Source organism: Filicampus tigris, chromosome 16, assembly GCF_054856515.1.
Source record: "Filicampus tigris isolate MCC_2025a chromosome 16, RoL_Ftig_1.0, whole genome shotgun sequence".
In the NCBI taxonomy this organism is placed as follows: Eukaryota; Metazoa; Chordata; class Actinopteri; order Syngnathiformes; family Syngnathidae; genus Filicampus; species Filicampus tigris.
Genome location: NC_141232.1, coordinates 8696692 through 8722170, shown reverse-complemented (window position 1 = coordinate 8722170; position 25479 = coordinate 8696692). Strand labels below are relative to the sequence as shown.

Sequence of the window (25479 nt, the reverse complement as noted above, 5' to 3'; positions counted from 1 at the left end):
AATATAAGCAAGGGGCATAGAATGCCGGAAGCAAGAGTATAAAAAAAGACTGAGGGTGTTCATGGCCTTTGCAGGAACACTTGAGTCAAATAAATGTTTAAAAGTCAAAGAAGGGACACTTATTATGATGTCGAATCAATTCCAACTTTTGACAGTGGCCCAGACTCAAAACTCCATTATGCAAAACTGCTTCTCATCTTATTTCTGCAGAGGTCTCCACCATAAATATGCTTTCACTTTACTTTTCAAGTGTTTATTTGTTTCAATTTGAGGGGAAAAAATCTGCATGAATGTATAAATAAGCAAAAAACAAACTTTAATATTTTAAATTGTGGGGTAAACAGTGGGGCTTAAACAGGGAAAACAAGCATACATTTCTTTAGCCAAAATATTTCGGCCTGCTGATTAAATGTGGAAATAAAAATGATCAATGTAGTTGAAGGAAATGTTCACCATTAATTTGTTCTTTGAAGGGCAAAAACAAACTATTGGGGCCAAAGAGTGAAATCCTAACAGTTTAATCAATACAAACATAAAAGCGTAAAAAGGTCTCTCCTGCTCGATGCTGTCATTGAAGCCAGTAACAGAAAAAAAAACACTCACAGTGAAGTAAGGCAGCTTAATGACAGCTCAAAAATAAAGGTTCAATTAAATAGGAGGTACAATGCTTGGTGTTGAGCAGGTGACAGTGTCGTGACCAGTCTGGGCTGTGACAACGTTTTCTAGCATGCACACAAACGCACCGCTCGCTCACAGAACAACAACAACAACCCGTCTTTTGCTTCTGTCCAGCTGGAGATCTTGTCGTCCACTTCCCCAAATTCTCCCTGCCCCCACCCCAGTGGATTTCCTGTGTGCCCCCTCCCTCACTGAACGGCTTGCTCGTTGGCTGTGCTGCCCGAGTCCTGCGGCTTCATGACGTCCGGAAGCTCCGGGGGGGTGGAGAAGGGCTCCATCCTCAGCTGCTCAAATGAATCATCTGCGGGGAAGACAAGTCGGGAACTTAAGACCACCAGACAAACACACACACATATATCTGATGGAAAAACGTTTTGTTCTTTTTTACCGCTGAGACGGAAAGCTAAGCCCACGGTGCCGGGGGACTGAGGCCGCGCCGTCTGGTTGGTGAAGCCGCAGTTTCCGAGCGTCTGCGTGTCATCCAGCTCCATGTCGTCCTGAACAAGAAAAATAACACAAGGAGTAGCCTTGTTACACTTGACATCATAATAGGGCTTAACCATTTTGATAAATAATTGAATTGGTTTTTTTTTTGCCTCAATATTGCGATTGCGATTTATATGCCATTATTTTCTTCCTTTTCTGCATTTATTAAGGGTTTGTCATTGTGCTCATTCTGCAGTGAACCAGTAAGTGAATCATTTTTGTGCGTTTTCTGCACTGTCAATTTAAAATATCCTGTTTCTGGATGAAGGGATTTATTCAATTAATGGACGGACAAAATAATGAACAGATTTAATAATCATTCAAACAACTAGTTGCAGCCTTAAATAGAACAGTAACTTGAATGCCCCAACTTGCGCTTTGAGACATCAAGTTACGAGCAAAATTTTGACTTGAGTGAGCTTCAGGCATTCCACTACATTGATTTTCACAACATTCAGCTACCATTAGTTCAGGAATCACAAGGCAGACGTGACTCACAGATGTATTTTAACACACAAAATGACTTCCATACAGCTAGGAGAAATGGAAAAAAAAACTTTGAAAGTGATATCTGCTTTTGGCATGCTAATCTTAACACTACGGTTAACGCTAGTTAGCAAGCATTAAGCTAACATCCGCTATTGTATCATACAACACAACTAACTCTCAAAAGGCAGTTACATTGCCAAAAGTTAGAAAACCCATGTTGAGCTACCTTTGTACCTTACCCAAACGTCTAATGGTATCCCCACCTCAACAGAGTTTTACTGTATTGAGATTTCAGGACTGATTGTACTTCTCCACAAGCACCTCGCATTGTTGTATGTGGTGTGGTTCTCCACCATTTTGTAAAAAAAAAAAAAAAATTAAGTCTTCCTTGTATCTTGGTCAGTATACCTTGTAGAGCCTCTGGTCCTCAGGCGGCCTCTTGAGGATGCCTTCCACGATGCGCTTCAGTTCATACACAGATGTGGACTCTTTGGCATCGGTGAAGATGGTTGTCTTGTGACGCCGGATCATTAGGAACACATCCTGGTCGGACACAAGATAAAAGATCTATCTTCATTTTCATGCGTTTTACTTATTTTTTGGCTTTCTTATGACTCCGCCACAATACTGATGACAGGAAATGGATACTGCGGAAAAGCGAGGAATGATGACAAATACCCCAAAGAAATGTACATTTAATACACTTGCAATAGCTATCAGATGCCAGCAGGTGACAGTATTGAACTGCAAAGCTTCTTTTGTTACTGCAATTTTTAAATAAAAAGTATTTCTAATCAACATACATCTCAACAAACATTTTAACTAAAAACAAATGACAATCAATGAATTAATTTTACATTAAACAATATGTTGGGTTTTTTTTTGGTCTGGCTGGCGCTAAATAAAGTCAAATGAACATTGGCATTAATATGGAAGACGGTTTATTTATCTACTTAAAGTTGTTAACTTACTAAACAAACTTGCAGTCTATCAAGCGTTCAATTTCACAAACTTCTACCAAACGTGTGGCGTAAACATAAATCAGTTAGTTGAATATGACTAACACACTTTTAGAGGTTGAAAAAAAAGGAAGAAAAAAAAGAATAATTAGCCACATTAATTCACTTTAGATTTAATGACACTATCCTGAAATGTTATGAATAAAAGCGTCCATATAACCTGTAGCTTACAAGATACAGACAAGCAAATATCCTCTTCACATATATTTTCATCAACATGAAATCGTGATAGTGGCATTAAAAAGTGAAACTATGCATTATCAAAGTTACGCTAATTAGCTTGGCATTAAGCTAACGCCGTGTAGTCGGTAGGCACACGTTGACCCAACAGCAGCAGTTATATCGTACAATATTACGAAACATGATTTTAATCAGCACTAAAACGTGGATGGATTAAATATATAAACGCCGTTTGGAGATGTTTAGTGGGCCAAAAGCGTTACAGGGGGATCGTGACGAGCTAAATTGCTATAGCTTAGCCCAACGTTAACACACAGACACCCAAGTTTCAAGCAGCAATTAATCTCAAAATCCTTTTTCAACTGGCTGGACTCTGCGTTATGTAGTATTGAAGGACTTGCTAGTCAATAATGTTATTAACAAAAACAATGTTTACTTAAAAGGGAGGGATTACTAAACTGCCAACTTGAGCTAGTTTTATTTGTTGTCTTAAACACTCGCCCAAAAACGGCTTGATATACGCCGAGACACTTGTCGCTTTTATGATACATTATCGCTGACGAAATAAAGCCAAATTGTAGATTATTAATAACTGACCAACGTTGAGACGCTATCAACCCGTTAGCCAAACAAAGCCAGCCTTCTTGTGGACGTCGGCTTGTTGGTGACACACTCGCTTCCTCTTTGACGTGATTTTAAACACACATCAAAAACGTTCCCCGCATAACCAAAAGAACTGTGTTTTGCCGTCGAAGTCACTTTACGTGACCAGAGTGTGTTTTATGCACTCACCATGTCTAGCGGTCGATTGCACAGTGCGGGCAAAAAAATACAGGAAAAAAAAAACGCCTCAACTGCACAGCGACAGCTGATGCGGCGTTCAAATTCCCAGCTCAACTGTCGGAATTTCCAAGTTACTCCCCTCAGCCGCGGGTCCTCTTCGTGATCGCCTCGCGTAGGAATCTCGGCGACCTTTAAGGATGTCAATCGGAAGTCAAATTTCTACACATTAATGCTAACGCGTCAATATTAACTTAGTGTTACACGTAGAAAAGCGAGCTCGTACATTGTCCGGCTCGTTATGAACGCAACTCGCGCATTCATGGACAAACTATGCGTCTGGTTGCTTCATTTCTGTGACGTCGGACGTGCGCGTTTTCTTTCGATGTGTTTGTCACGTGTATAAACGTAGAAGCTCTATACTGCTACCTCATTCATGGCTTTTTGAAAACATCATTTTAAAAATGGTGTATATTCACTTCGGCTTTGTTTCAAACAGTTTATGGTGAACGTACAGTTTTAAGTACGGCCAGCAGGTGACAGCAGATTGCCAGTTCACTTGAGTTCACTATCCACAAAGCTGGACCATTCGGTTACCCATCCATCCTTGAATGAATATGAATAACTCAACCTGTTTCAACATTAAAGTTTTTATTTTTTAAGAGTGAGCATTGTTTATGGATTCATAAATATAACTCAAATGTGTGCAATGGTTGATGCTCCATATTGCACCAAGAAAGCACTTTCTCGGATCTGTGCATCTGTGTACTGGGAGACAAGAGGGGACATTTTAAGATCATTTTAAGACAAAGCTTGTTTATTAAAACTTACGGGCAGTTCAAGTGGAGAGTGGACAAGTTGAGAATCGCAGCAGCAGAGCAGCGCAAAGGGCCTCTCTTTGGTGTGAGAATGCTCTTGGAAGCATAGAGTGAACACCTTCGCGGGAAGGAAGACATCCCAGTCGGCTGCGTGCTCATCAACTAGGTCACTAACCATGCTGGTAGCAAAAACAATACAAAAAACAGGTCCAAATAATTACCTCACCTCAGTAAGCCCCTTTTCTCACTCAATAATGCCTTTTCTCAGCAAAAAATAAATGGCCGATCTCAAATAACCGTAATCTTTTTTCTTCAGAAACAAAATCTCCCACAATAAAATGCCTCACTTTCCCTTTCTACTCTGTAAAAAAATGTCTTTACTCTGTAAAAAATGTCTTATCACAGAAGTCTATTTTCGCTCTTCAGTAAATTAATTCCTCACCTCAAATTATAAAAAAAGTATTTTTCACTCAGTAAAAAAGAAACATCATAAATGAGTACTTTCCCCAAATAAAACGAAATAAATCTCTTGCATAGAATAAGTCCCATTCCTCCTCTAATGCCTCATTTTGCCCTCAACAAAAAATAAAATCCTATCTTCAAATAATCCTCACCTTTTTTTGTCTCAGAAAAAAAATCCTCATCCTAAATGTCTGTCTTTTTTCCTCCCACAATAAAATAAACAAATGCACACTTACCTGTTCCGCTCAGTTAAAAAAAATAAAATACAATAAAAAAATAAGCAAACCTCACCTCACTGATGTCTTCTTTTGTCCCTAGTTAAAAAAATTAACGCTTCACATCTCATAAACAAGGGGGTTTCCCTCAATTTAAAAATTAAAAAAAGAAATGCCATGAATGAGTATTTTCCCTTCACGAAAAAAATACTTCACCCCAAATATGTTCCTTTCCTCCCTAAATAATGCCTCCTTTCACCTAAATAATTCCTTTTTAGCACTTTCAGTAAAAAAAAAAAAAGCCTCGCGGCAAACAGCAAAAAGTAATTTACCCTAACTAAAAATAATTATAATAATAATAACAACAGGTATTTGATTACCAATTATGTGTCACCATAGACATCATTGCCACGGATGATACTGGTAAGGTTTCACAATCAATGATTAGCTTGTATACTTAATGTTGTGGCCTAAGCCTGTTCACAGATACAAACCTGTCAATCATATGCTGTGTGTTCAGATCAACGGCGCCAGTGTGCGGATGCTGTACCACGAGCGCCACGTCGGTTTTCAGCTGTATGGCGAGTTCTTGATTGATCTGACGTCACGTCACATAAAATGTCACTGTTCCACTTCACGTTCAAGATGTCACACGTTTGCATAACTCACCTGGTCAATGACTTCGCGCGGCAGCCTGGATAGGATCCGCAGCGGTAAACCAAACTGGCCAAGGGCATCGGCGATGTGTTTGGCTACGTGCGTGGGCAGATAGGACAGCACAGCTGCTGCCTCCACCCACTTGGAGTAGTAGTCGCTCAGCGTCACCACGTACTTGTTCCCATTGTGCGTCGGGGGTAGAGGACCCCGTACATCCAAGCCCAGCCACTGCCACGGCGCAGTCACCTGACACCACCCAATCACAGTCTATTTAAGAACATTTGAATGGTATTATATAACAAGTAGTTAAAAAAAAAAAAAAAAAAAAAAACTCACCTCAATCACCTTTTCAGGATTTAGGCCATTCGTCTATGGCAAACAACAAAACATTAGTTTTAAATGGCCTATGAACATGCTCAGTCCTTGTACTGTCAGGACACTGAATTGCCTTGTCGATTACTTGACTCGATTACCAAACAAGATTAAATACCCTAAGAACAAAGGTTTTTTGTGAATTGAAGAAAAGTTGAAAACAAACCTCCTTGGTGGAGGTTATCGTCACATCGGTGTCGGGTGCCCACTGAACATCCTGTTGAGAACAAAATAAACATGCATAAAATGAAAGTCGGTGAAGAAGCAGTTGTGGTCTTTGTAGTTGTTGTAGGAGCAGTAGTAGTTGTTGTAGTAGTGGTGGTGGTAAGTAGTATAAGAAATGAAAAGTCGAAAATAAAAAAAAGATCATCATCATCATCATCATGTGCGAAGACCTGCTTGGCGCAGTAGTCTCCGTGGAAGAAATGCGGCAAAGACATGATCTTGACAAAGCTCGGGTCCGTGATGATTCTCCACCTGACCGCCTCCTCATGCACCTCCACGTTCACGTCCACCTCAGCATCTGCACACTCTTCTTCCTCAGGAATATTGTGTCTCGTCGTCGAGGGCGTGGCCGAACTCGTCTGCCAGGCTTTGGTACTCACTTGCTGCCATAGTTGAGTCAAGGTGAAACGTTAAATCCTAGTCTGTGACCAATACACATTTGATAAAGTAAAAGTCAAGCTCACCTTTTTTCTTCTTCCTCTTGGAGTGCTGGCTGTCTACAATGAGATGAGTCACTGTATTTATTATTTTAAAAACATGACTTTACTCAACAATTAAACACAATCTGACCACTTTTAGCTGGCATACTTGTCAACCAATACGATCTGGTGTTTATTCATGTAGCATCCTGACCTAAAATTGTAGTCATTTATTGAACCCCACCATTTGCGGGAATCCACATATAATTGATACCTGTTATAAATGCAAACGGAGGGGGGAACAAAAATTTTAACATCCCCCTGCCCCCCCCCCAAAAAAAATCATAACGAGAATAACACTGCAATCATTCATTCATTCATTATCCATACCGCTTCTCCTCACAAGGGTCGCGGGCGTGCTGGAGCCTATCCCAGCTGTCTTTGGGCAGTAGGCGGGACACCCTGAACCGTTTGCCGGCCAATCGCAGGGCACACAGAGACAAACATCCGCACTCACAATCACACCTAGGGGCAATTTAGACAGTCCAATCAACTTACCATGCATGTTTTTGGAATGGGGGAGGAAACCGGAGTGCCCGGAGAAAACCCACGCAGGCACGGGGAGAACATGCAAACTCCACACAGGGAGGCCGGAGCCGGGATCGAACCCTCGACCTCTGAACTGTGAGGCGGACGTGCTAACCAGTCGACCACCGTGCCGCCACACTGCAATCAGTGTATTCCAAAATGTCATGAAAAAAATTCAAATCTTTTTTAAAAATAAATATACTGGTAAAAAAACCCAAAAAAACCCGAATTATTAAATAGGTACATGGTCCATAACCAGAGGCCATTAGCATTATCAACAAACCTTGGTTTTGCTGGTTTCGTCTTGAGGCAGGAATATGGTGGGCACGGCATCTTCCCGAAGCTGGACACCCTTGCCACTTCGGTCCAGGTGTTGCTCCTCAAAGTGTTTGCTACACAGCACAGAAAAGCGAGAAGGCGTCCAGTCCTTCCACTTCATATTGGCCAGCCATTTCTTCAGGCGTCGCTCGTTGCACAGCGGGAACCTACAAAACACATTTGCCTTTGCTACCCAACTAACAGTAGATTGGAGCTGAAACCAGAAAAAGTTTCGTATGCCGAACTCACTTGAAATACTTCTCGTCGGCATCGTCGGAGCTTTCACACTCGTACGCACACTTATAACGGCCCATTTGGAACAAAAACAATATTCACGAATGTTTAAATCTATTTTGTTTTGCTAGCACAATGCATCAAGATAGCTAACGTAACGTCAACTTTTCAAATTAAGACTGTCCAAAAGTTTCAGTCAAACGTGATTATATTCAAAATGTTGACTATCATATCGTATGTATATTATAAAGCTGATAGACAGGCGGTAACGTCAGCCATATCTATTACAATATAGATTTTTTATTTTTACTCGATACAAGCGATTCCTAGCGGATGTTATCGTTTTCTTTTTCTTCGTTGGTTTATTTAAGAGTGTTTCAGATTAACATCGCCCCCTTTGGGTCAAATATATGAGGCCAGCCTGTCAAGTTTGTTTGTTTTAATGTAGAAGTAAGTTAACGTTCATAGACAGTTAGACACAATTCTAACGACACAATTATTTAAAAAAAAAAAATAAAAAAACGTTAATTTACATAACATTCACCTTGGTTGTTTTAGGTCAAGTATAACCGGTTGTGTTCGACAGCGTTGTTTCAGAATAGTGACGACACACAGCAAGATTTCCTGTGTTGGTGCGTTTAATCGTCTCAATCACCAGTCTGCTTTGATAAATGTATACATTCAATAAGTATTGCCACATTGCCAGCAGATGGTTTATTTTCTACTTCATTTATCTATTTGTGCTTTAAGAGTCTTAAACAATCCTAATGGATCAAAGATAACAGCCTGTCAAAAGTACTTTGTTGAACAAGGACAACTTTTTACACTGCTTAGACAGTGACTTTCACACAAATCTTATTTAAAAAAAAAAAAAAAATTATTATATAAATTAAAAAAGGCACAAATGTAGTGAATCATCTGATAATTACTTCATCTGTTTGACACACACTGAGACATCTGTAGGTGTTTCATCTAATTTTAGGCTTCCACTCGAGTCTCCACTCATCCCAGTCCAGCAACGTTCTCGTCACGTCCCACCCAGCGGCTTTCACACCTGTCAATCAAATCCATCAATTTACCAAACACCCTGTAAAGCAGATGTTGCTGCTCCCACGTCGGCTCACCTTTGTAAAATCGGTCAAACTCAGTGTCCATCAAAACGTAACTCTTGTGCACCATTTCCCAGAAACCTTGATGTTGTCTTGATGGACTCAACCTATCGCTGAGCCAAATGGCTTGACACATCGCTCTGATTTCATCTCGCGTGTGTGCGTGCACTGCCAAACACACGCGGACGCAACCTGGAAGTACAGAGAAATGCAAATTTAATACGCACTGAGGTGGGCCACTTTTTATAGCGCCTGTTTTGTACCGTTTGTGATGCCCAGTAAGAAAGGTGCGTCCTTTCTCATCAAAGCCAAATGGAACTGCTCCGGGCTAAGGAAAATATCATGTCAAATCGTATTGTACAAACATTTAAGGTGGAAATCCAACAGCCGAAAAGTGATACAAAACTATGCCGCTAAAGTCAAACCCATTTTGAGGGTTACCTTTGGACAACTTCCTGAAGCCTCACACCAAGTTTGATAGGTAATGTTTTCCTAAACTCTGGGCAAAAAAATACATATATAATGATCACTCCGACTATTATGAGAAAATATACAGCCACCAAATTATGCTTTTTTTTTTTTTTTTGCTTTTTTTACCCAGAAAGACAGGTTCCTCCTGATTGGCTTCCAGTGGCTTCGGGACACTTCCATCTCGCAAGAAACGTCGCAGCACGACGGCGAGCCGCGCCTCGTTCAGTGTTTCCATGACCACCGAACGCACCGCCTTGTAGTTGGCGAACAGGTGGAGGGCGGTGAAGAGGAAGAATAGGCTGATGGTCAATCTGGCAGGTGGGGGGAAAAAAAACATCAACCAATAAATATCTGGATTAGGATTAAAAGTGGTCTCTTAGCACTTACACCGGGTTGTCGGTGACGAGAGGAATGAGGATCAAACTGACCATGAGTCCGGCCAGATTCACCAAAGTCTCCTGGAAATACATTTTGTTGTCGAAAATATAAAGCATTAAATAAATTGTCTTGGTGCAAAGTGCAACTGCAACTTGAACCATTTTTTCTCAGGGAAGTGCATCATCAGTAGTTTGTCTTTTTAGTAAAGTACAATATGAGTAATTTGTCTTTTTGGAAACAGTAACAACTATTTTTTTCATTTTAGGAAGTACAAGAATGTTTTTTTTTTCTTTTATGGAAAGTGCAACATCAACAGTTGTCCTTTTTAGGAATGTGCAAAATCAACAGTTTTTAGGAAAGTGTCACCTCATCTTTCGTCTTCATTTTAAGAAAGCGTGACAATGGTTACTTTTCTTTTGAGGAAAGTGTGACAACAAGTTCGTCTTTTTTATTTTTAAACAAAACAAACAGCAATAGTGACGATCTGAAGAATTCAGTCAAGTTTGAGGTACTGTGAGAGCATAACGCTATTCTATGACGTCCACTAGCCAGAGACTGAACTGCACTGTATTTGTATTTGTATTACTCAGAAATACCTGACTGCCATCTTTTGCAGAGATGTCAGCCATGTTGTCTCTGCGAGCTTGATGGACGGTCAGAGCAGCTCTGGTGGCTCCGCCAGCCACGCCTACCACAGACTGGAGAGGACACAACAGCAGAAGTTATAGTACTATAATTTCTGTATTGTATAATACAGCTGTTTTCTTCAGTGGAGCCAAGGTAACTAAGAAAAATAGAAATACATTTTCACACTCACAAATCTAACTAGCCATTATGAAATGGTGCCCCCAGCCATTTCATGTTCTCTACTTAATTTACCTTGAATACCCCCGACGCACACACAATCAAGGTGAACCAAGCAGGACAGAACTGGGCCAGTATTTCCATAAACATGGCGATGTCATTGAGAATGTCTGCAACAAGCCTTGACAAACATTAAGACAGGGTTGGTCACTGAAATGATTTTTAAAAAAAATGTACTGAGCATACCTCCATTTTTTGGCCTCAGAGTCCAACTTGTTCCTGAGACACAAGACACACAGGAAATGAAATTGTATTGAAATTAAAATGAGTAATGTATTCAAATGAACAGTAAAAATTGATTTGAACTTTTTACTTTTGTCCTTAACGTACATTTCAAAATATGTACTGTTTTTTTTTTTTAACACACATCTGTATTTCAACTTGCAGTACAAAGTATGAATACTTTTTCCATCTCTTCTCAAATGTGGCCCATTACTCAGTCTGAAAGGCACAGTGTTGGGATTTACCCTTTTAGCCAGGCGAAGACGATCCTTCCCAACATACTAGTTCCATCTAAGAAAAAACAATGATTGAAGGGTGTCGATACAAGCATAACAATATACTAGGGATAGACCAATTATCATCCGGGCCGATTATCGGCACCGATATTTGGCTTTTTGACGAATATCGCCATCTGCCTTTTTTAAAACTCTGCCGGCCGATAATAAATCAATTCAAAACTGTGGAAATCAAAACAAAGATATGTGAAAGTTGAACATTTCTGTCATTTTAAAATTTTCATTTACTGTTGAAAACTACAATGGAGCTATTGTTTAAGTTTTCATTTATCCTTTTTAAGACACACTGACAACCCCGGGCGCTCCCTGAACCTTTTGTTAGAATTTTATAACAGAGATGTACAGTGTATATTGTTGTATGTATATTTTTACCTCTTAGCAGCCAGGTGACTGTGGCCGCAGCCACTGTAGCTTCCTGGTTTCCCACACCGACGCCTCTGAGTGACGCCTGGGTGGCCAGCGTTCCTGACAGAGAGCTAGAGAAGGCCTGAGGAGAATGATGTTGACCATTAGAGATGTAAATTAATAAGGATTTAGAGATTCAGATTCCATTATCAATACTGCTTATCGATTATATTGCATATTGATTCCCTAATCTATTATCACTGGGTGACGGAATGAAATAATACAAGTAGGTTCAGACACTCCACCATTACATAGTGGCAACAAACTTCACACGTTCTGGCCATCTGTGTTTTGTGCTGCATTTTTTGTGCAGGTATTTTGCCTTTTTTTCTAGCCAAGGGGCATGGGCTGAGAAAAGGCAGATGATGAGCTTGAAATCAGAAAATATGAGCAAAGTGTGCATTTGGTTGACTTGGCTGTCGACCAACGTAGTACATTACTGTACTTTTATATGTAGAGTACGATGTTCTTTCCAGTCTATTTTGTTATGTTATCTTATGATAGTAAGTTTGTATACAGTACAATACTGTACAATGCTATTAATTATAGTAAAAAAAAAAAAAGACAAATAATGTTGGGCTAGAACGGACTAATGGCAATTCCGTGCATTTCGATCGGCAAAATGGTTTGAAATAAGTGTAATTTAAGTTTCGAGAATGGGCACGGAACGAACATTTTAAGTCAAGGCACTACTGTACTGCACCTGCACAGTATCCCAAAACTGGTACTGCAAATAGTCTCCACTCACACTCTCCGGATAGCCTTGAGGCAGAAACACGCTCTGGAATATATGAAAAATTAAGATGTCAAACAAAATGTAATAACACTCCACATTTCTCGTAAGGCTTCCTTACTTTAAAAACACCAACAAGAGAGTTTCCTCTAGATTCAGTTTCCTTGCCATCCCTTGTCCGCTCCATGGCTCCGTCCTTTGCAACATACTGCCACGACTCGGCATTGCCGTACCTCTCGGTGGCTAAAAGAGCACCGCAGTCCTTCATTTCTGTTTTATGCAAGACACCTGGATTATTTTTACCAAGACACAATAAAACCGACAGGATTAATTTATAAACATTTGGACTTGTTATAAACTTTCACAGCATAAAATCGACACGTCAGGCAGCTCTCCTCCCATCTACTTCCCACCTTGTTTTCTTCCGCTTTTTCTAACACAGAGCGCCCTGATTGGTGTATTGCGAAATTAGGGCGGGAATTTAAGACGTATGCTGGCATTTCTCCTCCGCCTCCTTTGAAACGCCTCGACGCTCACTGACACACATCCTTATGTGGTCATTGCTTTTATGATAAAACAACGCTACAATGATCCTAAACAACTGAAACATAAGATAATTATACTGACACTGTATTGTTTAGGACGTTGCATAAAATGGAATCACCTCGATTTCAATTGCTAAACGCACTTAATTCAGCTATAGAATATTAACAAGTCACAATGACATATAGCTGTATTACTTGAATATACATTTTAAGGTTAATCACGGTAATTTACAGTAGAAATTAATTTCTTTCGCCTCACTTCCTTGTTTATACCCCTCTTCCCCCACCCAAAGCGTCCTGAGCGATGAAGATCGGGATGTTTTGCGACGTCATTGACGGCAGCCACCAGAGGATTATCGATAAATGAGCAAAAAATAAAAACATGAATAATTGAGGAACACGTTTTAATAGTTAGCATAATAAATGGATAATAAACACAAATTGAGTTGATACATGGAGGAATACAATTTATTATTAGAGCAAATTCCATGAGAACTAATGCAAAAAACGAAGCCTACAACTTGATCACTTTGCTATCCGACATTTTTTAAATGAATATATTTATATGTATGTACACTTTTTCCCCTTGCCTTGTAATGGCATGCTACAAGGACACAACCTCGATTTGTGGAACGAGACGGGAGGACAAAAGTCCATTTTTTGGGCACAGTCGAGACGTAAGAAATGCGCAAAGGAGTTTACAAAGAAATGAACAAATTCTGGAGTTGCTGCTGTCCATGGGAAGAGTGAAAGTATTCCTCCCACCGGTAGAAGAACCCGTTGGAATTGGTACTCAGTCTTAACAACACAACCGAAAACATAAAAGATCATCTCACAAACATTGTCAAAATCTTCTTCAGAGTTCCAAGCACTACGATACCGAGAAATATCAGGGACACACTGAAAAGGAACAATATTAATACCAGCAGATTAAAAGTCATATATTTTGTCTGAAGGGGTGATATTATTTAAAAAAAAAAAAAATTAGGTATTTTTCAGAAAAAAAAATCTGACAGAGGGGGATAAAAAAATTACAACAATTAAGAGATTTTCCAGGAAAAAATAGGATGTATTTGACAGGAGAAATTAATAATTGAAACAGATCTATTTTTTTTTTAATATTGTACTTCTTTTCAGTGACAAATTCCCTAAACACCAGATTTTCCCCCCTCAAAAATGACAGATTTTCTCCTGTAAAATATGTTTTGAAATGCTCCAAAATCTAGATATTTTAAAATGGATATTAATCCCCTCTAAAAAATATAAGCCCTAAATCTTGTACAGCAATTATTCCTTTTCTTGTCAGTGTGGAATAGAAGCACCTCGGTACTACAAGATGTCTACCTGGAGAGCAGAATAAACTAGAGAACAGAATAAATAAAGAGCTGGAACACACATAGTACAAGTAAAAGACAAAGAAGAAGATGATGAAGGAGACGAAGAAGAAGAATGGCGTCACAGAAAAAAAAGACACGCTTGTTGCGGAGTACGTCCACTCCAAACAGTTCAGTCCACTGGAAGAAGGGGGAGGCAAAAGTCCTCCTTCCCCATTCAGACGCGCAGGATCTCCAGACAGTTGTTGTAGCAGATGGCAATCCAGTCAGGCTGCGTGGACGCCCACTGCACATTGTTGATCTCGCCTTCGGCCGTGTATGCCAGAATTGGGTCCTCGATGGCGCGCGGCATCTGCTGGATGTCCCAGATCAGAGCCTGGTGGTCGTCGGCTACCGCGGGGAGGAAGGAAAAGAAAACGAGAGGTAGAAGACGTGTTTTTGAAACGCAAGTACATGCTAGTTGTGTGACTGGGTGAAGCAGCGTGTGGTGCGGGATTATTCTCGTACGCCAGGCAAGCGTCAACAACTGCCATACGCACAGACACGTGTGTGTGTGCGCAGACTCTGCTATACACGTAATAGCACACAATTTCTCCTCTTTGAAGAAATAAAGTAGAAAGGCCAAAAAAAAAAAGTGTAGGTGTGTGATTTACCTGCGGTGCAGATGTGACATGAGGAGTGCGGCGCCCAGGCAATGCCATTGACGCAGGCGCGGTGGTTGTTAAGACGAGCCACCGGCGTGCACGGCACACGCACATCCAGGATCACAACCTTTCACGCACAAAACATTAATTTTGGTCACAGAGCATTCAAGGTTGCAAAGACAGACATTTGACAGATTTTCTTATGGCCATCAAATTTTGTTCAAAACTTCTTTGCGGCAATAAAAACTGTTTTCAGACCTTGGACGAGCCCTAACGAAAAACCATCATTTGGGCTGTGCGCAAAAGAAATAACATTCATTCCTGTTTTTGAAATAATTTTGTACGCAACTTAGTCCTTACTGAATGTAAAATATACATCAAAGCCAAATTGGAATCTTCCACCGCTTTAATGTGCGTTTCTGTTAATGACACAGAAAATGTAGTCTTCAAAGACCTTAACACACGTGTTCGGAAGGACCATTTTGAGTCGTCAATAAAAATGCAAGATTTTTGTCAACTTGGATTGATTAGTTGATTGGTTTAGTCTTCCATAACGTGCAGGTATACAAAGACTACGGATCCAAACATTTTTTTAAACAACAAATGTAATTTAAAGTGTTCGCATTTAGGTCAATTAATTCAACATAGAAGTTCTGTAAACACACTTTAATGAACTTACATATCAAAGGCAATTTAGTCTTGAATGTAGCCTGTTTTTGTAAACGTCAAAAGCCAGTAAGAGTCCTGACAGATCTGAACGTGTTTTCCAAACAGACTATTTCAGTCTTCAATGAACAAAGAGAATTTAATTTTCAATAAAGTTAATATAAATGGTTATGGTGCCGGACATTCTGCTCTGCTGAAAGTGTTTTTAAGTAGTGTGTAAGACTGACTTCCATGCCGTCCATGGCCATGGTGGCCAAGTAGTTGGGGTCCTGCTTGTTCCAGCAGAGGCGAAGCAACGGATGGTGCTGAGGGTCCTCGTAGATGATGGTACTGTGCTCCAGGTGCCGCAGGTCAAACATGCGCACCGAGCCGTCGGCGCCCACTGAGGCGAACATGTCGCGGCCGCCGCCCGCCCGGCTGAAGGCGATGTCATACACCTGCGGGTATGACAATCACATGAGCTGGATAATACAGCCTTAAATTTTTTTTTTAAAATAATAATAATAACAAAAACAACTTGAACGGTGAAATGGTTTTATCAACTGGATTCATTGCCCAGCTTAGATCACACTAACCTCTTTGTCATGGGCGATGAGCTGCGTCTTGACATGTCCCGACACCAGGTTGACGCGGCCTAGAACCTGACCTGTCTCCAGACCCCAGATGGTGCAGGTAGTGTCGATGCTGGATGTGCCTGCACATGTGTATTATTGTCAGGAGGCATCTCATTTCCGCAAGACAGCCCCTTGGATTTGTCTTCTTCTTACCCAGCAGGTTGGGGTCCACCTCGTTCCAGTCGAAGGACGTAAGCGGCGCGCAGAAGTCAGAGTTCTTGTTGTTGTTCAGTAAACATTCAAGACGCGTTTCCGTGTCACTGACCTGTAATGTGGAGGACATTTTCAGTAGCTGTTACTTCTTCAGGCGAAGTATGGCCCGCTCTCTTCGTTATTCCGGCCCATTGACTATTTGCTTAAAAAAGTTACTGTATTGTACGTTTCTTGCCACGCATTTCTATTCTAGTCGTTTATTTTGGTTTTTAAACAATCTGCTGTGTGCCGCAGTGATTCTCAAAGAACGGTACAAGTACCACTTGTAGCACACAGGCACCCACTAGTGCAAAATAATCACAGCCTGAGTAGCTTGGTTGCATTTTATTTTTAAGGTAAAAGATGGATATAAACTAAGAGTTTTATAGTTTTATTGTATAGTATTAATGTATTAATAAACTACATTCAAGCACAGTTCTAATGTTCTGACTGCATAATGGTACAGTGGTTTGCAATAATAGAAAATATACTGTTTAGGAATAAAACCTTTGTCTTGTTTCTGATAAACATTCATACTGCATTTTAATGTTGTCAATGTGGTGGTACTCAGGGACAGAATTTTTTTTGATGTGGTACTTTGTGAAAAAAAAAAAAAGGTAATCCAACTTTCCTATAATGCTGCTGGAGCACCTGAATTTGCCCTCTGGATCATTAAAGAATTCTCCCTCTCTCGTATTCGTTGCATTAATAGGGCTGTTTTTCCCTCCCTATAATTGGTTTGTTAAAAGTTACCATTTAGCTTTGTAAATAATTTTTAATAGACTGTAAAATATAAATCTATGCACTAGCTAAACATTTATTAGGTAATTGAAATTTTATTTTTTATTTGTTCGCATTGTATGGAGTACCATTTCTTGTTCTATGGTTATCGTCACACTATTCCTCTTTGATGTCAGTGCTACATAAACACAAACAGACCAAATAAAAAGCACATTGAGTGAGCTCCAAGTACCCTCCAGATTCGCAGGTAGTCCCCACTGGTGGCCAACAGGTCCGGGTAGACCCCCTTGGTGTCCGGGATCCACATGATCTTTGTGGTTGGGTATGGGTGGTCAAATGTGTTCCGGCAAACAAATTCTGAGCTCTCCTCTTCCAGACCCACCAGCTGGACCTGAACACACACACATAAGAGTGTATATCCACACAAAAAACATTTAGATTGTGCAAAAGATGCATGTACATTTAGAGTAAACACACAATAATCATTTATTAACACCTCTTACATCATATCGTTTTTAAGTCACAAAAAGATTCAAAGTAAAACTATAGCAGTTTTTGAAAGCTCGCTAAAGACATTTTAATATCTTTAATGTTTGTTAAGTAAAATTATGGTATATTGTAATGATACAGTGTAGTCTTTTTTGAAAGCTCCGTAATATGTAAAGAATGGCATTTTTAGACAATTGTTAAACTTTTAAAACAGTGTATTCAAACCTCCTAAAGAAAAACGCCCCCAGACACTTAAAACAAAGGCCCTTTTTAATATTACAAAACATCCACTGACGTTTAAAAGCATGGTATTTTTGAGGTCCTGATACAACAATAACAACTGAACTTTCTTTCTTTATACATTTCAAACGATGCCTTATATGGTTGGAACATTCTTAAACATTTAAAGTAAACAAACAATACAGTAAACATTTTAATGCATGTATTTTTGGCATCCCTTCTAAAACAAGTTATTTTAAACATCACGTAACATTAGACAACAATGAATCATTTGAATGCCACTAAATATTTATAACGTCCTTTAACACTTAAACAAACGCCATAATATCATAATGTTTTTAAATGATGGTAGATAATTTGAATTTAGGAAGTAAGGTAACGTTGTCTGGCATTATTTGCAGTAAAACGACATGATTTAACCGTGCAATTGGTGCTCTGCTGCACAAAACAACCATCTTTAGCATTAGCATTCGCCGCGTTACTATCTTTAGCCCGGGTTTTATTAAACGGCCCCCAATGCAAAAAAATAATTAAAAAAATGGAAACCATGCACACACCTTGTTGTTGTATTCTTCCACAAAGCTTCCCAAAGCCAAGCGAAAGCGTTTGTCCGGCCGTACGCTCCAGTTCATAGCGTAGACCGTCCATGGCGCCTCGTATTTGTAGATTTCTTTTCTCTTGCCGTGCAGCGACATCCTAGCCGAGCGGAGCTAACACGTTCGCGTTAGCTAACCGCGAATTAAGTCTCCCCTCGGGAAGCGATCGCAACCGCTTGTTCAACCCGTGACAATAATTAGTAGAAATTACGGTCGTGGTCGCCGTCCTGTCGGGGAAACGATAATACAATGCAATACTACAGCCACTTTAGTCAACAAAGAGTGTCAGCCATAGCTCGATCAGAACGACAAAGCTCTGTCAGGCTAGCGGTCTACTACTAGACGAGTTCCGGTTACGTCTTTCATCTTACAAGCTATTATTTTCGTCAAAGTTCAGAATTTCTTTCACACCAACAATCAATTTGAACACGTAATTATTATTGACACTTATAACACGTTAGTTATTTCCCAGATTCGTGTTTTTTTACCCTTGCTGTACCATTGTCGTTTGTTAAATGTTCGATTTATTACTTAAGGTTTAAAACTGCGTGTTCCGATGTAGATATTAAGGTATAAATGAAACATATAAACACATAAGGCACTGTCAACCATAGGTACGAAGATATTGATATATTGTATGTGTCCAGTTTCCACCCGACTTGGAAGCCCAACGTCTGCTTGCGACTCGCGTGGCTGACGTGCCCAAACTCTCGCGTTGATAAACGAAGTCTCGTCGCCTGAGTTTTACTTTGAGAGGTTAAATCCGTGTCAAGCTTCCTCCAGCCAGTCTTTGCATAAAAACAGAATATTTGGGGGCTGTTTGAGACCAGATATCGTAACGCAAATTCAGCAGTAAGGGTCTGGTAAGTCGTTACGTTTCTTGTCGTTTTGTTTTGAATCCGTTAAGGAAGTGTTACGGTGTCACTTTTCATTTGTGAGCTGTGGCTTGTGTTAGCTCGTTAGCATGCTAGCGGCAGAGCTGGCTAATAAGAAAGTGATCGGAGAATGGTAGGACACTGGGGTCTGATTACGTGACGACTGGGGGGTCGATCCCAGAAAAACTGACAAGTGTCCAAGATGAAAATACACATACAAAAAAAATGCTACACTTGTTATTTTTACTATGGCAACGTGTTTTCGTCGAATACGTTGCTAAGCTGGTGCTTGCGACACAATTTTAGTTTGACGAGTACATTCATTATCCTAAGGCAGCTATTTGTGGATAAAAGTCAAATAGTCTATTTTCCTCCTTTAAATGACAAAACACTTAAAAGCAAGCGTCATAATGAGTATTTTAGTCATTGCTTACTCGCTCATTTGGGATCTCTTCCGTCTGATAGCTGTCAGGTTATTACCAGACTCATGCCTGTGTGGTTTACTTGAGACCCCTAATCACTAATCAGCTTATTAGAAACTAAACGTTTAAAACTTGGCTGAAATGTGGGCGGGTTTCCTCCTCCTGAACTGTTATAGGCAAAGATAAAAAGAAAAAATTAGTCAGTTTGGAATTGCCCCTAAACAATTAAGCAAGGTATTCCAAAGGAAACCCATGTACTAGTCGTTTTTAAATGTCCCTTGAACATTTTGAATGTTCCTAAACACTTATAACAAACTCATTCATCATCATCACAATTAAGTTTTTGACAACTTCAAAAGAAGTTATATTTTGACATTTAAAATTAATGCCAACAGTATATAATATACTGTACAGGGGTACCTTGATTTGTGAGTGCCCCAACTTCCAACTTATTCAAGTTAGCAGTCACTTGATCAATTTTTATGTTTGCTTCATTTCGCAAGCTTCACAAGTGAAGCGTGCATTGTCCAAGTTGGCAGAGAGCAAACAGTTTAGAAAAAGAAAAAAGGCCAGATTTTTTGGGAGTGTGTTGACATGTTCTGATTAAATGTACTTGAAGAATTGCATAAGAAAGATATTTGATGGTTATATCCCTTTTCCCTCTTCTTGTTTGCGTTGTGAAAATCCTGCTCAGGCACCACCATGCGACGTTTACCCTTCCTCCTGCTGCCCTCCATGCTCCTCCTGCTCCTGGCCCTCCCCGTCTCCAGGGGGCGCTACAATGACGACTTCGACGACGGCGAGGACCTGGCCGACTTCGACGACAATGACTTTGCTGAGTTTGAGGATATGAACGAAGACGCGGCGCCCGAGGCGGGCACCGCCACGCCGCCCCTTCGGGGCAACCCTTCCTCACAGCTTGACGAAGACGAGGATGAAGACGAGGCCACGGTGGAGCTGGAGGACGGCCAGGATGGTTTTGACGACTCGGACGTACAGGTAGGCTTAATGTGTGAAGGAGTAGTGTATGGTTGGGGTTAGGGTAATGTTGAGAAGAGCACAGTAGTGCGTATCTGTCACTTTTTTAAAAAAAAACATATTGGAGTGTACCAAGACGTGCTAAGGCAGCCGCGTCAAATCCTCCAGGATCCCTTGCCGTACACTGGCCAACAGCAGAAGCCAGGGTCTTCTTTTGGTCCGATTTGAATTCCATCCGCTTGTGTCATACCAGCTGCTAGCGGTATTTTCGTCTCCAGTTCAGCACTGCCAACTCCCTTGCTAGTACGGCATAAGGGTCCAACAGCAAGTGAACATAGGTGTTGTTACACTGTCTAGCTGGGCCTTATTCAGTGACTGTTTAACAGTTAAAATGTAGCTCATTTGAAGGCAGCGCTTTTACAGACAACGTGCAGTCCCCACATGCGTAGCATTTTTCTTGTTTAGGTGTGGTTACGGCCAACAGTAATTCTTTTCTTGTTCTTATTTAAGAGTTTGCTGCTTGTTCCGCTTGGCCTAATTATGCAACGTTACAATACCTTACACATACCGAGGCGCATGTGTGTAGTGTTTGTGGGAAGGATGAAGTAGTGTAGTATGGGTGGCGTAGTGTATTGCGGTTTCAAGATTAGTGTAGTTTGTGGGGTGTTAATGTAGTGTGTATGGTGGAGTTAGGATAACGTGTAGTGCGCATGTGTGAGGGTAGGGTAGTGCATTTGTGGCGTTAGTGTAGTATTTGGGGTGGTGTAGTGTGTGTGTGATGGGGGGGAAGTGCAGAGTGTTTTTAAAGTGCATGTGACGGTGGTTGTATGCTTATGGGGGGACGGTAGCGAACTGGTGTGTATGTCAGAATGATGATTATGTGTCAGAAATGATATTTTAAAATAATTTTCTGTGATGTGTTCCTCAGGATCAGGACATTTACAGTAAATATGACCAGGAGGAGTTTGAAGGGATTGGCGACATGGAGAAGACTGGGCACCCCATGAAAGACCCCCTCATTATCCACACGGTAAATCTCATTTAATTCGCAGAGCCTCCCCTCAGATTATTGCCATCACTTGTCTTACTTTTGCCTGCCAAGTATAGTTATCAGTGTCAGGCCAAATTTTAGTTGTTGTTGTTTTTTGTTTTTTTTAAACTCCTTAAAGAGGAGTCTGTGTGTGTGCCCTGCTAATAGGGTTGCATCAGGAAGGGCATCCGGCGTAAAATGTTTTGCCAAATCAATGATGCGAATCGAGCGTGCACTTGATTCTCTGTGGCAACCCCTGAGAGGATAAGCCGAAAGGATAACAACAACAAACTCCTCAAAGGGGAAGTCAACCCAAACATTTTTTTTCAAACATATGTTCTATGCAGGCCCACTAGTTGAAACAAGGCGTTCTGATTAATATTGTGTTTGTGGGGTATGAGTTAAGCAGCAAGATCAAAATAGTGCTTTTTGAATGCTCCTCGAGCATCAAGAGCAAGCTTCAAATATATCTTTGAACATTCCTAAGTGTTCAAAGGGGAACAATGCTATAGTTGTTGAATTCTCCCAAATGTTTAAAGTCCCTGTCAAGTAAAAATAATTGCCTTTTAAATTTGACATGCTACAGAAAAGAGTGTTCTTAACAACCCTGCCAAATCTAAATGATTAAAAATATCGGCAAGTACACACTGTTTGCTTGTGTTCAGGTTCCGGCCCATCTTCAGAACAGCTGGGAGAGCTACTACATGGAGATCCTGATGGTGACAGGCCTGCTTGCCTACATCATGAACTACATCATCGGCAAGAACAAGAACAGCCGCCTGGCTCAGTCCTGGTTCAACTCTCACAGAGAGCTGCTGGAGAGCAATTTTGCTCTTGTGGGTGAGTTGCCGCCGTTCACCCTTTATTTTAATGTTTATATTTTTTATGGTGGCGCCGCAACAACCGGCAACTGCTATTTGTACACACAGGCGACGACGGCACCAGCAAAGAAGCAGCGAGCACGGGGAAGCTCAATCAGGAAAATGAACACATCTACAACCTGTGGTGCTCCGGGCGCGTCTGCTGTGAGGGCATGCTCATACAGCTCAAGGTAAAGGACTCGGGCGTGCATGTGTGTGGTAGTTTAGTGTGTATAAGTACGTATAGTGCGTGAGTGGGAGGGTGGTGTGTGTGTCAAAGTAGTATGGTGATGCATGTTTCTGTGCTTGCAGTTCCTGAAGAGACAGGACCTGCTCAATGTTCTGGCCAGGATGATGAGGCCCACTTGTGACCAAGTGGTTGGTATCAACTCCAAAACAGTGCTAACACTTTCCCAGAACGCATGCTATGTGTAGCGAGAAAGCGCTAATAGTTGTGTTGTAGCCAAATAAACTGTCTTTGTCGTTTTGTGCGTAGCAAATCAAAGTGACTCTGAATGATGAGGACATGGACACGTTTGTGTTTGCTGTGGGCACCAAGAAGGCGATGGGCCGTCTCCAGAAGGAGTTGCAGGACTTGGTAAATACCTTTTTCCTCCAGTAGGTGCCATACCCCAATTAGTCACTGTGCGCGTCATCCAATAAAGATGTAAAGTGTACATAAATTATCGATGCAAGCTGGGATTGTTGTTGTTTTGTGCAGAGTGAGTTCTGCGGCGACAAGCCAAAGTCTGGAGCCAAGTTCGGCCTTCCAGACTCTTTGGCTATTCTTACCGAGATGGGCGAGGTCACTGACGGCGTGATGGACAACAAGGTGACTTTTATGAAAATACCCTCTTTTTTTATTATATCGTCACTGTCATGTGAAAAACACTTATCTCCATTTTTTTTCATTTTCTTATTTTTACTTGAATCATGTTTACTCGTTACAGAAATCGCATTCAAGTGAAAATTAAAAAAGTTTCCAAAATCGGAGATAAGTGTTTTTCACAGGACAGTGACGATATGTTGATCTTTGCTTCTTTCTGTCATTCTGTGTGCTTGTGTTTCACAGATGGTTCATTATATCACCAACCACGCCGACAAGATTGAATCCATCCATTTTTCGGACCAATTTTCTGGTCCAAAAGTTATGCAAGAGTGAGTATCACGTTTCTTCAAATAATTTTAAAAATAGCTTTGTTTGATATTCATATGCTGTGTTGTTTTTCAGGGAGGGCCAGCCCTTAAAGCTACCTGAAACAAAGAAGACATTGTTGTTTACATTTAATGGTCATCATTTATTAGTCTTTGTTACACTCACTGAGGAACCACGCTGCTTGCTCTCATTGACATTGTCCCTAATTTGTTTTGTGCGTGTCGTGCAGTGCCTGGAATGGGCAACACTTCTCCCAAAGACATGGATGCTCTCCTGCCCCTTATGAACATGGTTATCTACAGTATCGATAAAGTCAAGAAGCTGCGTCTCAACAGAGAGGTAAACGTCCACACACACACCAAACATGTGCAACACAAAATATACTACATACAGACACACACACTGAACAAATATACACACAGGCATCACCACGTCAAACACGTATGTAAGCCAACGCCACAGTCACACAGTAACACCAGGCATGTGTACCAACACCAATTACACACCCAAACCAAACTCACCATATTTATAGAGCAACAACCGCAGCTGCATACAAAGTGCGCTACATAAAGCAAAAATCAGACCTAAAAACAAAGACAGTTAAAACAATGAATTAAAAATACATCAAATACACAAGCATACTCATCAAACACAAATGCATACACACACACGGCATGAACACGCACACAGAAACACACCAAACAAATACTCTTACACAACAAACGTCAGACACCACATACAAAGACACACAGACACACCACAACACACGTCAGTCAGTAACACTTATACAAACCAACACCACATTGACACACTAACACTAAGCACCACACTAAACATGTCACAAAATACACACACGCACACTACAAATACACACATGAATATCAGGCAAACACAAACAAATTCAGACCAAACAAACAATTGTGAAGGTTGCAAAGCACTAAAGAGTCTCCCCGCTGCCCTCGTTTGCCCCGCAGGGGAAAATGAAGGCGGACCGCAACCGTGCCCGCGTGGAGGAGAACTTCCTGAAGCAGACGCACGCTCAGCGCCAGGAGGCCGCGCAGACCCGACGCGAGGAGAAGAAGCGGGCCGAGAAGGAGAGGATCATGAACGAGGAGGACCCAGAGAGACAACGCCGCCTTGAGGTACTGTTTTTTATTATTTATTTATTTATTTAAGGATTCTGCTTGCTTCAAAATCATCACACAGTCTCAGATAATACATTGCATCCTTTTTCATTTGTTCAGGAAGCAGCTCAGAGACGAGAGCAGAAAAAGATCGAGAAGAAACAGATGAAGATGAAGCAGATCAAAGTGAAAGCCATGTGAAGTTCGCCCATCATCGTCAATAACTGGATTTCACAAAGGACGTTTTGTCACCATCTTATCAGCGCACCTCACTGCATCATCATGTTTTTGTCTTGGTCCGCTTTTAAAACGGCACCTGCTTTTAAATTTAAAGCATCGCCACTGGGCTCCATTGATTTGGAATCATAGCATTAATATAATCTTGAATGACATTTTAACTTATATCCGCTGTGAGGCTGCATTCCTGCAGGCTGTTTCCAATGAATATCTGAGAAAACGTCAATAAAGTGCACTGGAGTCTGCTGTTTTGTTTCATTGACAGGAAGACATCTGCACTTTAAAGAGGGCTGGAAAGGGTGTGGCACTGTGCTGAAT

General features: G+C 40.9%; 5 protein-coding genes across 9 annotated transcripts; 1 reads left to right on the top strand and 4 right to left on the bottom strand.

The window, feature by feature from the left end:
* Window positions 1-237: 237 nt before the first annotated feature.
* LOC147134536 (elongin-B-like) lies at window positions 238-3950 on the bottom strand. 2 transcript variants are annotated; one of them, XM_086056123.1, is made up of 4 exons: window positions 3645-3950; window positions 2062-2196; window positions 1067-1175; window positions 238-979 (listed from the first exon to the last, which is right to left on the bottom strand). In XM_086056123.1, the coding sequence occupies exons 1-4, from the start codon at window positions 3645-3647 to the stop codon at window positions 867-869; spliced, it is 360 nt and encodes a 119-aa protein (XP_085912249.1). In that variant the 5' UTR covers window positions 3648-3950; the 3' UTR covers window positions 238-866. The 2 variants fall into 2 exon arrangements, with proteins under 2 accessions (XP_085912249.1, XP_085912250.1); XM_086056124.1 differs by lacking the exon at window positions 3645-3950 and adding an exon at window positions 3450-3609.
* Window positions 3951-4266: 316 nt separating this feature from the next.
* On the bottom strand, window positions 4267-8290 carry LOC147134535 (uncharacterized). 2 transcript variants are annotated; one of them, XM_086056121.1, is made up of 10 exons: window positions 7956-8290; window positions 7672-7873; window positions 6846-6878; window positions 6552-6764; window positions 6323-6373; window positions 6121-6153; window positions 5797-6051; window positions 5622-5725; window positions 4464-4629; window positions 4267-4400 (listed from the first exon to the last, which is right to left on the bottom strand). In XM_086056121.1, the coding sequence occupies exons 1-10, from the start codon at window positions 8018-8020 to the stop codon at window positions 4329-4331; spliced, it is 1194 nt and encodes a 397-aa protein (XP_085912247.1). In that variant the 5' UTR covers window positions 8021-8290; the 3' UTR covers window positions 4267-4328. The 2 variants fall into 2 exon arrangements, with proteins under 2 accessions (XP_085912247.1, XP_085912248.1); XM_086056122.1 differs by having other exon boundaries at window positions 5797-6030; window positions 7956-8288.
* Window positions 8291-8803: 513 nt separating this feature from the next.
* On the bottom strand, window positions 8804-12835 carry rusf1 (RUS family member 1). 2 transcript variants are annotated; one of them, XM_086056119.1, is made up of 13 exons: window positions 12540-12835; window positions 12389-12466; window positions 11653-11767; window positions 11230-11275; window positions 10949-10981; window positions 10778-10883; window positions 10495-10596; window positions 9908-9978; window positions 9647-9831; window positions 9491-9548; window positions 9313-9377; window positions 9065-9241; window positions 8804-8994 (listed from the first exon to the last, which is right to left on the bottom strand). In XM_086056119.1, the coding sequence occupies exons 1-13, from the start codon at window positions 12684-12686 to the stop codon at window positions 8909-8911; spliced, it is 1269 nt and encodes a 422-aa protein (XP_085912245.1). In that variant the 5' UTR covers window positions 12687-12835; the 3' UTR covers window positions 8804-8908. The 2 variants fall into 2 exon arrangements, with proteins under 2 accessions (XP_085912245.1, XP_085912246.1); XM_086056120.1 differs by having other exon boundaries at window positions 12434-12466.
* Window positions 12836-13413: 578 nt separating this feature from the next.
* Window positions 13414-19210, bottom strand: dcaf7 (ddb1 and cul4 associated factor 7). Of its 2 annotated transcripts, none has more exons than XM_086056048.1 (7): window positions 18441-19210; window positions 17387-17545; window positions 16375-16486; window positions 16183-16301; window positions 15835-16044; window positions 14952-15068; window positions 13414-14691 (listed from the first exon to the last, which is right to left on the bottom strand). In XM_086056048.1, the coding sequence occupies exons 1-7, from the start codon at window positions 18576-18578 to the stop codon at window positions 14515-14517; spliced, it is 1032 nt and encodes a 343-aa protein (XP_085912174.1). In that variant the 5' UTR covers window positions 18579-19210; the 3' UTR covers window positions 13414-14514. The 2 variants fall into 2 exon arrangements, with proteins under 2 accessions (XP_085912174.1, XP_085912175.1); XM_086056049.1 differs by having other exon boundaries at window positions 13414-14687; window positions 14951-15068; window positions 18441-19208.
* On the top strand, window positions 19178-25406 carry ccdc47 (coiled-coil domain containing 47). Its single transcript, XM_086056047.1, has 13 exons — window positions 19178-19342; window positions 20471-20775; window positions 21683-21784; window positions 22450-22624; window positions 22714-22835; window positions 22957-23022; window positions 23141-23242; window positions 23366-23476; window positions 23717-23802; window positions 23876-23934; window positions 24030-24139; window positions 24775-24942; window positions 25045-25406. The coding sequence occupies exons 2-13, from the start codon at window positions 20479-20481 to the stop codon at window positions 25123-25125; spliced, it is 1479 nt and encodes a 492-aa protein (XP_085912173.1). The 5' UTR covers window positions 19178-19342; window positions 20471-20478; the 3' UTR covers window positions 25126-25406.
* The last annotated feature ends 73 nt before the right edge of the window (window positions 25407-25479 follow it).